This window comes from Rhinolophus sinicus, chromosome 3, assembly GCF_057876585.1.
Source record: "Rhinolophus sinicus isolate RSI-liver-muscle chromosome 3, RSI-T2T, whole genome shotgun sequence".
NCBI lineage: Eukaryota > Metazoa > Chordata > Mammalia > Chiroptera > Rhinolophidae > Rhinolophus > Rhinolophus sinicus.
In genome coordinates, this window is record NC_142503.1 from 158,903,070 (window position 1) to 158,915,505 (window position 12,436).

The following is a 12,436-nucleotide window of genomic DNA, read 5'->3' on the forward strand; positions in this document are numbered from 1 at the left end:
GCTGTCATTACCATGTTCTTATTTTTTAGGGAAAGCATTTAGTCTTTCACCTTTAAGTACAGTGTTGGCTGAAAGTTTTTCATAGCAATCCATTATTGGGTTGAGGAAGTTCACTTCTATTCCTGGTTTGCTGAGAGTACTTTTTAAAATCAGGAATGGATATTAAATTTTTGTTGTGTATTTTCTACACGTTGAAATGACAGTGTGGTTCTTTTTTAGTTTGTTACCTGGTGACTTGAATGTTGAAGCAACTCTGCATTCCTGCGATAAACCTCCCTCGGTTATGGTGTATTATCCTTTATATAGTTGGATCTAATTTGCTAAAGTTTTGTTACAAATACTTTTGTTTATGTTCATGAGAGGTAATGGTTGGTAATTTTCTTTTCTTAAAATGTTTTTGTCTTGTTTTTTGGTACTGGAGTAATACTGAATTCATAGAATGAGTTGAGTATTCCCTCCATTTAGATTTATTTTTGGAAGAGTTTGTCTAGAATTTATATTCTTTCTTATATGTTTGATGGAATACTTCAGTTTTTAAAACAATTTTTGTAGAATTGGTATTTGTTTTTTCTTAAATATTTGGTAGACTTCCCCTGAGAAGATATCTGGGCCTAGAGTTTTCTTTCTGGAAACATTTTAACTACAAATTAAATTTCTTTACTAGATATAGGACTATTCAGGTTATCTTATTTCTTCTTGAGTACACTTTGGTAGTTTTTGTTTTTTTAAGAAATTTGTTTTCTCTGAGTTGTCAAAAATTTTGGTATACAGGTATTCATAATATTTATTCTCTTATTTGCTTTTAATTATCTGTAGACTCTATAGTGATGTCTCCTCTTATTCCTGATATTGGTCATTTGTGTCTTTTCTTAGTCTTACTAGAGGTTTACCAATTTTATTGATCTTCAAAAAGAAACTAGCTTTTGGTGTAACTGATTTTTCTCTATTTTTTTTTGGTTGTAGTGTATTCCATTATATGAATATTTATTCAGTCATTTAATTGATTAATATTTGGCATAAGAATAGTCTTAATGGGAAATGTATAACTAATCTATATGATGAAAATGACAAAACCTTGACAATAGGAATGAATGGACACAGGTACAGTACTCTAAGATGGGAAGATTAAAGATATAAAGATGTCAGCTCGTAATAATTCATAGGTTTGCTATAATTGTACTCAAAATACCATTGGGCTTTAAAAATCGTAGCAAAAGAATTCAGAAGTTCATCTAGATGAATAAATGTTTGAGTCAATGTTAAAAGTTCTGAAAAAAGAAGAATGGATGGAGAGAAACCTAACTGTAAGATATTAAAACATAATGAAGCTCTAAGAATGAAAAAATAGAGTTCCAGCACCAGGATAAAAAGGCCAGTGGGAAAATAGCCCAGACACAGAACATGATGGATGGAAGGATCTAATATATGATAAAGGAAGCACATACATCCATCAATAGGGAAGGGAAGGATTATTTAACAAACAATGTGTTAGTATAGCTGTAAGCAATTTGTAATAGCAGAAATTTAGATTTTTAAAAATATCACATACTAAAATAAGTTCCGGATGACTTAATAATTACATAGAAACAACAGGAAAAACAAACAAAAACAAAACAAAACCAAAAAAGTGAATTGTGTATTGATTGAACCTGAGAAGGGGAACAACTAGAATTTACAAAGATGGTTGATAGATTAGACTATGTAAAAAGTTAACTTTTATATCACCCAAAAATGTAGCAAAAATGAAAAAATGTAGCAGCTGGGAAAATATTTTTAGCAAATTTCCAAGGGTTAATATATATGAAACACTTATACAAATATAAAAATGGGTGTAGGACAAGATAGAACAATTAACTGAAAAGGACATTAAACAAAAAACGGGAAATTTCTTAATGCAGATAAACTACTAAGGCGTTACCAGGATCCACCCATTAAATTAACAACAACTCCCATACAGGCCAGAGTAGGGTGCAATTAGTAGATGCATATATTGCTAATGGTATTATATAAAGTGTTACAACCATTTGAAAATAAGTTTCATGATGTGTCAAGATTTGTAAAAATCTCCATACTTTTTGACCCAGAAATTCCACATCTGGGAATTGACCCCAAGAAAATTGTAAGTAGCCCTGCCCCATTCCAAAAAACACACATATAAACCCAAAGATGTTAGAGTTGTTTCAAATAATGAAAAATTAGAAACAATGTAAAGGACTTTTCAAGGGAATAATTAAAATTTTAATATACCCTATAGATAGAATACAATACAATAATTAAAATATGGTAATAGAGATTGTAATTGAAACACTTAATTGTGATAAGGGTAATTTTTTACAAAGCAAGCTTTCAAATTGTACATACAATTTGATATAAAAATGACTGGAAGGAAATGTGTAAAAATGATAAGTAGTTATGATGAGGGGATAGTGGGTAATTCTTTTTCGATTTTCTGTGATCCAGTATAATGCGAGGCTACATTAATAGAAGTACAGCACCTACCTAGGTCAGGGGAGCTAATAGACCTATGTTATGAGAAGAGCATGGGCTTTGGAGATGTGTAGGCCTGAGGTCCAATTCTGGTTCTGCTTACCTAGTACGAGGCCTTGACAGTTACATAACTACTTGAACCTCAATTTCTAAATCTGAAAAAGGAGAGGATACCTTTTCTTCATGATTGTTGTGTGGATTAACTATTAGATGGTAGTTTTGATTAAAAAATACTGTTGTAGTCACATCATATCCAGAATTATGTATCAAGCAACCAAATCTCAATGGCAAACAACTGAGATTTACTTCTCACTTATGTTATGGCTGTGGGTCTGCTCTGTGTTTTCTTCACTCTAGAATCAAAGCAGACTGGAAAGAAAGATGGTTAATCCGAAAGATAGCTCTTGTAAAGGTCTGCATGGAGGTCGTACTCTTCTCATTTTTCATTTGCCAAGGCTAATGGCAGTGGCACTGGAGTTATAATCCTCCCGTGGGGACATAGAGGCCAATACAAAGGGGCCACAAATATTTCGAACAAACAATAAACGCTGTGACAGAGTGTTCAGTGTGGCTGTCACTTTAAGGGTGTGACCACCCAGGGTGTGTCCATAGGAGAAAGATCAGGATGGTGAGTAATTCTGAAATCTCGCCTGAGATACAGTGGGTAGAGTCAATAGAGAGAGAGAAGCACATTAATACTGTCTAAAATATTTGAAGAATGGCTGTCGCTGGATATGCTACGTGACCAGTGGGTAGCAGTTACAGCATTATGTATTTTGATTCAGTATAAGGGTGTAAGGAGGAAAGGGGACAGGGAAGGAAATTGTTGGTTTTTTTAAATACCTCACCTCACTTACATTCTTCGAAATAACCCTATTAGGATTTGTGTGTATGTGTGTGTTTATGTTTATATATTGAAGGAAACAGACTCAGAGGATCAGTACCTGAGGTCATAAGGCAAATATGTGGCAAAACCAGTTTGGAATCTAGGTCTGTGTGATCTCATCTCTTTCCACTAAACTTTGCTGCTCTCTATAGGGCTGTAAGCTTTCTTACAGTTAAACTGTTCATTACCAGCCATCTTCTGCCTGAAAAGGTAATGGCCGCTCTTTCCATCTCTAAAAGTGTTCCAAGTATGATTGGAGGGATTGAAAGGAAAGGAAGGTTGAGCCCTAGATCAACGGTCTACAAAGTTACTTGGTCACATGCACCTCTCCGCAAAATAATTTAGCATTTCATATATATATATATATATATATATATATATATAAACATATACATATATATATGAATCATATATATATGAATCATATATATGTGAAATGCTAAATTATTTAACTATATATATATATAGCTATGTAATATATATAAACAAACGTTATAAAACAAAAAAACAAGTTAAAAAAGTTAAGATTTTATATAAAATTTTAGATACTTTTATAATTTAGATTTCAGATTTTATGTAAAAATCTCAACTTTTTAAAGCTCCTTTTTTGCAGGCAAATAATTTTTTCCTGTATCCCTATGGATTGTCTTGTGTACTCACAGAGATGCATACCCCCAACATCGGAGGTGATTGTTTTAGATGATTTCTAAGACTCTTTTTTCAGTATGAATGTTCTATGATTATATTTGGCCTGAATTTTTCTTAAAAGGGTAATGATAGCTTAATTCACTGTTAGAAAAGTTTTTAGATAGTCTGTTATTCAAGACCTAAACTATAAATTCGTCACTGGCGTTCATAGTAGAAATTAAGCCTGAAAATCATGTAGTATAAAATGATGCTTTTGCAGATAAATAATAACTTTATGAGCATTATAACCTATATATAAAAGAGGTTGTAAAGAGTGGTTATTATAAAGTAATAAGCCTGATTCTGTATGGCACAAGAAACAGCCTTGCTATTTTAGTCATATCTTCTCTGTCTAAATCTGCGTGTGTCTCCAAAAGTTACAGTATTCATATATTCTAATATGAATCTGAAATTTTGCCTAGAGAATAATATGAATTTTTCTGCTTGGAACTTACTTTAGCACTGTTTTACAATGGAGCCAGAAATCTAAATTAGGCTAAGCCTACTGGACTAAGTTTAGTATTTATGGAGAGAGAAATATTCCTTAAGAAGCAAAGGAATTACTTACTTGCATTGCCTCACGGAGGAAACTGTCCTGAGGAAACTGTCTGCTTTTCTACATTCTGGTCCTTGATTATTGGCCATTTGTCAGGTTGATACTTCATAATTAAGATAACTTTCTAGTTAGTAACTATTTCTTGGGGATAGATTCTTTAAATCCTTCCCATATCATAGAAAGCAGAAACACAAATCTAGCCTTTAAAAGATACTCCTATATTGAGATGAAAGCAACGGTGCTCTTTTCCATTTTTTTTCTCAGAGTGATACACTTGTACAGCTCTTTCAGCATGACATACTGTAGTTTGGTGGTAATTGTAGCGGAAGTGTTACTTGGAAGTAGGATCAAACCCAGTTTAAGCAAGAGAAGACCAAGTTCAGTTATTGTTTCTTCACAGGTTTAAGTAGCCTACAGGCCAGGAATTCTTTGGTATTAACTTCTAGGGATCCTTTTGTTCTAGAAAACCACCCTGGAAAAGTACAGTTTAAATGGTTTAATCTGGTGTTTCTTGGTTTTCATATTCTTTTGCTCATTCAACAGTCATTCAGTGCTTCTTTGTGCCAAGCACTGAGGAAACATTAGTGAACAAGAGGGATATTTATTTTTATTTATTTATTTAGGCGGGCACAGCTCACAGTGGTCCATGCAGGGATCGAACTGGCAACCGCAGTGTTATTAGCACCATGTTCTTAACCAACTGAGCTAACCGGCCACCCCTATTTTTTTTTATTTATTGCAGTTGACATTCAGTATTATTTTATATTAGTTTCAGGTGTTCACAGCATAGTGGTTAGACATTTATATATTTTACGAAGTGATCCCCCCATAAGTCTAGACCCACCCGGCACTATACATAGTTATTACCATATCATTGACTATACTCCCTATGCTGTACTTCACATCACCGTGACTGTTGTATAACTGCCAATTTGTACTTCTTGATCCCTTTACCTTTTTCACCCAACCCCTTTGCCCCCCTCCCATCTGGCAACCATCAGTTTGTTCTCTGTATCTATGAATCTGTTTCTCTTTTATTTGTTCATTTATTTTGTTCTTTAGATTTCACATATAAGTGAAATCATATGGTATTTGTCTTTCTCTGACTTATTTCATTTAGCATAATACTCTCTACGTCCATCCATGTTGTTGCAAATGATAAGATTACATTCTTTTATTTTTGGCCGAGTAACATTCCATTGTATGTATATATACCACATCTTTTTTTTATTCATTTGTCTGTTGATGGACACTTAGGTTGCTTCTATATCTTGGCTATTGTAAATAAGGCTGCAGTGAATGTAGGAATGCATATGTATATCTTTTTGAATTAGTGTTTTGGATTTCTTTAGATGAATACCCAGAAGTGGAATTGCTGGGAGCAAGAGGGATATTGACCATGATTTTTTTCATGTATATAACGCGTATTAAAAGCTGATAGAACTGGTGTTGCTCACAGCAGCGTACTGTAGGAATCCCTGCTCTGCACTAACTAACCTACCTCTGCGTGCCTGCCTGCGCTCTTGTTCTTTTCTTCACCCTGCCTCCCTTCCCTTTCTCCCATTTTCTCTTTATTCCCTTCCTTCCTACATGTAACTTTCTATCTTTGAGGTAGTGTCCACAGGCAAATTCTGAAGTCATCTAAGCAGAGGAGAAATTATATACGATACTTATTGGATAAAACTTGCGTGGTGTAGTTAGACAAGTGATGATAAAATTCTTAATTTGCCTTAAATACTAAATGTCATCTCACCTGTGCAGATCTCAAGATGCGTATATTTGTTACTTAGCTCAGAAACCATGTACTGTATCTTTAAATGGGTTTATGTTCTATTTTAAGTAAAATTAATATCAGCATGTTTTTTTATGTGTGCTTTTTAGATGCAAGCATTTATATGATTAGCTGATTTTTTATTAGTGTTTCTTTGATTATGTTTTTTCTGAATCTAAATCCTGATCTATATCTTCTGGAATTAGCCATTTTTGTGCCTGTTTCTTTTATATTGCAACTGGCACTTATTTTTCAGTGTTTTAATTGCCTTGTTTTCTATACTCTAGAATACGTCCCAGTTAATTAAAGACATGTGATAATTCCCCAAGATGTGATTGTTTGGTTATCTGTCAGTCTATCATCTGTCTGTCTGTCTATCTAGCTAGCTAGCTAGCTATCAATGTTGTGTTCTCTATTGATGAATTTGAAGGTAATTAAAAGTATAATTCTTTTTTTCCCTTTAGCATCAGACAACAGCCAGCGCTTTCGAGAAACGTGTTTTGCATTTGCCTTGACACCACAGCAAGTACAGCAAATCAGTAGTTCAATGTAAGTTGTCTTCAAATGTAACTTGTAGTTGGCCGTTAAAACCAGCATCGTCTTTATTAAGTAATTTTTTAAAAAACAGTGTATTGGGTGAGTATTAGTGTCATGCAAATATTACTATTAAAAGTACTATTGTAGTGTTAGTTACCTTAAAAACAATTATATCTCTGATAATTTGAAAAACTTTCTGTAGTAACAACAGTATCTTTGTATCAGCTTTTATGTGCATATTTTAAAAATAATAGTAGTTCTTATTGTGTCTTTTCTAGGGATATTTCTGGGACCAAATGTGACTTCACAGTGCAGGTCCAGTTAAGGTACAGTGTTCACTACAGTACATATCCAAGTTTAAAAGTTAATATTTCTTGAAAGATTTTTAAAAATCCACCTTGATTTTCATTTAAGTATATTGAAAGTATTGGGTTTAGATGTTTGGGTGAGGGAAAATCTTCTCCTGTTATGAAATATCCTAATTTTTATCCACTTGAGATTTAACATATCAAGTCATGTACCATACATACATCTAACCACACCTCTTCATTTTGGTTGCCCTCAGTTGTTTGAGAAGCTCCAGCTAATGATATGTTTAAATACCAGAGTGGTCAGCTCTTTAGAAGTACCAAGTTTTATGAAAGCAAAGGCCTTATCTGCATGAGTAGCAAGCTACTGTAGATAAGGAACTAGTACTAAGGTTAAATCTACAGTGTCTCACGGGCTAACTAACAAAACCAAAATAGTCTAATTTGCTTTCCCTGTATTTTAAAGCATTAGTTTAAATGCTCTCAAATTTATATTTCATATGAAATATTTCTTGATAGTTTTGCAAAGACAAATGGAAACATTTCCAACATGGATTCATAGTTACCTTTTATTCAATTTCTTTTCTTAGCTCATTTTTTCTAAGAAATCTTTTATGTTAACATTTCTCTCTCTCTCTCTCTCTCATATAAACCATATTGTGCTGTTCTTTTTACTCAATGACTGACTATCCATGAATATTTCACAGTTCAGAGACAGGGTTCTTCTTAACATATAAGTCAAAGGTGCTGTGAACGTTCTTTTTTTTTTTCAAGAAATAAATTATTTTTTAATTAATGTATACACATTGTTTTCTTTTTTCAAATTGTTTTAAATTTTATTAGTTTCAGGTGCACAAGACAAAGCAATACTTAGACGTTTATCATTTATATATAACCCTCACACTGTGTGAACCCCCTCTCCCCCCATCCACTATCCCTCTGACATCGCACAGAGCCATTACATTTCCATGTGAACGTTCTTAAAGGTAGAAGGAACTCAGCTGTATATTGGGAATAAGGAAGTAATTAAGAGCAGATGTCATAAATAGCAAATTAATAATTTATTTCTTGATCTATATAAGAGTGAACAGAGTGAGAATTTACAAATTATGTAGCTATCCTTGGGTGTCCCAAAAGATTATGCATTTAATTCAGAAATAAATGTTTTCATGAGTTTCTAAAATAGTGTTCTCAATACATGCGAATATAATACAAGTAATATTATTATTCAGATCTTCAGATCTCAGGGAATAATGGAGTACCTTGTCTATTGGACAGAACTTGGTCTGGGGGATAGACTTACAGCATTTGGCTGAAAACCAAAAAAATATTTCATAGGCAAATAAGTTTGGGAAATACTGTATATTATCCCTCCCTCTTAAAAAGTTGCAGTGTATGTTAGCTTAGCTCTGAGAAGTTCTATATTAAGGAAACAGTTTCATTTGTTGATTCAGAATTACTTAAATTTATTCAATGACAGAGCCTGCCCACCCCCCAGAACATGCTTCAACAAATGATTGGACACGTTATGAAGCCAACTACAGGTGGATAGTTGTCATCACTGAAACTACACTGACAGTTATTTATTTTAGCATGTTTAAATATGCTTATTCATCGTAGAAAATGTCTAGTTCTAATAGTTTTTTGTTAAGTTTGGCCATCTTTTAGATTAGCTAATGAACAAAAATATTAATGAGGTCATCCTTTAATAAAGGAAATTAAACTTGTTCTTATTGTTTAGGTTTTGTTTATCTGAAACCAGTTGTCCACAAGAAGATCACTTCCCACCCAATCTTTGTGTGAAAGTGAATACAAAGCCTTGCAGCCTTCCAGTAAGTCCTAAAAGCTGTTTTTTAAATGCATTGCCAACGTTGCTATCAAATAAGTCATCACAGCTGTTGTTAATCGTAGTTATTCATTAAGAAATCATCTTATTTTGGATATATATTCATGTGACTGAGTGAAACACTTGTACTAACTATATGCAATTAACAGCTGTGACACTAGCTGTGGTGACAAAGTCTGGGACTTGGAGTTGGCGTGGAAGCCTTAGTGTTATACTGGATTTGGGGGAGAAGAAATTTGTTTCAGCAAAACCTCAACTGTATTCATGTGAATCTGGAAGCCTGCGGTAGAATAGAGATTTGAAGCGTTCTGTGCCTTAGGCAGAGGGTGAGAGTTGGGGCTGTTACCGGTCGACTTTCAAATATTCCTTATATACTTATCTGAGCTCTTTATGAATTCATCCTGATTCTTACATTTTAGAGATTTTTAAGTTCTATCACCAGTATTTTTCTCGGGCTTGCTATAATGAGACTGTAGGGTTTAGAGAAACACACAGGAAGAAACTCTTGTAAATGTTTGCTTCTCTACTTTTTAATGGAAACATTCATATTTTATAAGTACATAGTTTGTAGGGTGTTTTTTTTAAATGGAATTGAAATGATTGTGGAAATAATAAGTAAACAAATCATATTTCATCCTTAGGGTTATCTTCCACCTACTAAAAATGGTGTGGAACCAAAGCGACCCAGCCGACCAATTAATATCACCTCACTTGTCCGATTGTCCACAACAGTACCAAACACCATTGTTGTTTCTTGGACTGCAGAAATTGGAAGAGTAAGTAAATTTTTGTTTCTACCACGTTTTTCTTGTAGGAAGGGTTAATCTCCATGGATACCTGAGCTTATAGGTAAATGATAGTGTAAAATGAGTTACAAAAGGGATTTATTTTTGTCTTACAGTGAATTTTCCACATGTTCCCATTTAAAAAATGGGATCATAAAGTATCCAGTGTTTTATAACCTGATCCTTTCAATCACCAATTTGTCATAAATGTCTTCCTATGTCATTACATGTTCATCTACATGATTTTAAATGGCTACATCATATTACAGTATGAGTATGCCACAATTGAGCCTATTCCCTATTGGTGAGCACTTATTTAATTGATTGATTGATTCATTGATTGATTCATTCATTGCTATTTCAAAGAACATTTTGAAGACCATCCTAGTAGCTATAGTTTTGCACATGATAATTTCCTTAAATTCCCTGTGAATTGCTGAGTCAGAGAGCTTACAGAATTTTAAGAAATATTGTATACATTGACAGATTGCCTTATCAAAAGATGTTGTACAAATTTATTATCTGACTTACAGTGTTTATTCATGTGCCTGTTGACTCATACGCTGTCAACAGCTTTATCTACTTTAAAATCTTGACCACTTTTAATAGATAATGGCTCCACATTGCTTTAATTAGTACTCCTTTTATTATTGCTGAGATTTAACATATTTTGTTTGTGTTTATTTACATTTTAAAATCATGCTCATTCATCTATTTCTCTATCATGTTTTTCTTATTCTTACTGATTTATGAGTTCTTACTATATTAAGACTTCACTCTCCTTCACTTGTTGCAAATATTTGTTTCCAGTTTGTTTGCCTTTTATTATTTATGTGGTTATTTAACGTGTAGAAGATTTATTACAGAGCCAAATCTTTAACCAGTTTTTTCCTTTATAGTCTTTCCCCCTCAGTCTGCATCAATGTTCAATCTATCTGCTCTTTCCAAGATTACATAAATATTGTTTATATTTTCTTCTAGACTTTTGAGGTTTCTTGTTTTACTAAATATGTAACCAGCATAAATTTATGTGCAGTATAAAATAAAAATGTACTTTCATTTTTTAAATAGCCAGTTGTTCTAATACCATTAAATGCTGATTCAGAAGCCACCATTATTATATATTTGATTTTTATTTATCCTGGTGTATTTCTGAACTTTTAAAATATTATTTCTTAGTCTGGCTTTTTGGAAGGGGGACAGTTTCAGAATGTTTTTGATTATTACAGTTTTTTGATAGCTCTTATCTATTTACTAATTCATTTGAAATTTATTGAATGCTTACTGTATGCCTTGCACTATACTGATACCTGGTAGTACCATAGCAAGCAAAAAAATTCTTTTTTGGAGCCTGAGATCCAGAGGCCAGATGATCACATGGAAAAAAGTGAACTTACTTATCATAAGTACTATAAAGGAGAGATGTGTGTGACGATTTCAGAGTATGTTAAAGAGCACTTTGAACTAGAGAGAGATGAGGCAGGGCTTCCCTGATGAAGTACCTTCTTTCCCCGAAAATAAGACCTAACAGGAAAATCAGCTCTAATACGTCTTGGGGCAAAAATTGATACAAGACCCGGTCTTATTTTACTGTAAGACCGGGTATACATGTCATGGCATGACATGACATGACATGACATGAGCATAACACCCGGTCTTATATTAATTTTTGCTCCAAAAGACGCATTAGAGCTGATTATCTTATTTATTAGAGCTGATTGTCTTATTAAGGCTAGCTCTTATTTTCAGGGAAACATGGTGGTGACTGAGCCAAACGCTGAGAGAAGGGTAGAAGGAAACAACCTGCACAACCCCTGGATGGGTGAGCATAGCTCTTTTCAAGGAACTGAAAGAGAGCCAGTGTAGCAGGGAGCTGAGAATGGGGAAGAGCAATGTACAAGATGAGGCGGGAGAGGTAAGAAAGGGCCCGACTATGCAGGACCTTTGAGGGAATGTTCATATTAAAGATGTTCTCTTTTTAAGCAGAAAGTTTCCAGGGCCCTAGTTCTGTTTAGAAAAGGTCACTCTTCAGAGTGGTAAATAGCTTGAATGGAGACCAGAATTATGCAGAGAGGTCACCTCTTAGGAGCAAGCGATTGCTAAAATGTCAGTAAGAGAGAGAGTCCATTGGCCTAGAGTCGTGAGGGTGAGGAAGGAAGGAAGCAGGTGGATCTGTAGTACTCGGTGATAGATTAGATGTGGCGCTAAGAGAAGTGGGATGTCACAGGTGACTCCCTGGTGTCTGACTTGAGTAACAAGGTAAATGAAAATATTACCGAGATAGAAGAGACACTGAAAAAGGACTAAGTTGTGGTGTGTTTTGTTTTTTTTCTGCTTTGGGGGAGGGAGTGTTGGAGGACTAGATAGATGGAGGAAATCATGAGTTCATTTTTGAAGCTTTTGCATTGGAAATGGCTTTGAGACATTCTGAATAGGCAATTGGGCATATAGGCTCAGAGAATAAGTTTGTGCTGGAAAAAAGAAATGTGGGTTGTCTGCATATTGTTGGTGGTTATTGGGGCCACACAAGCAAGGGTGACATTACTTAGGGGGGAATGTGTTAAGTAGGAAGA

At 34.1% G+C, this 12,436-nt stretch overlaps 1 protein-coding gene across 1 annotated transcript in view; it reads left to right on the plus strand.

Annotated features, from left to right (window-relative positions):
- PIAS1 (protein inhibitor of activated STAT 1) overlaps positions 1 to 12,436 on the plus strand; it is a 113,440-nt gene that overhangs the window by 64,265 nt on the left and 36,739 nt on the right. The window contains exons 3-6 of the mRNA XM_074327512.2: positions 6,852 to 6,936; positions 7,203 to 7,250; positions 8,974 to 9,064; positions 9,720 to 9,854. Of these exons, the coding sequence (XP_074183613.1) occupies positions 6,852 to 6,936; positions 7,203 to 7,250; positions 8,974 to 9,064; positions 9,720 to 9,854 (359 nt within the window). The remainder of the gene's footprint in view (positions 1 to 6,851; positions 6,937 to 7,202; positions 7,251 to 8,973; positions 9,065 to 9,719; positions 9,855 to 12,436) is intronic.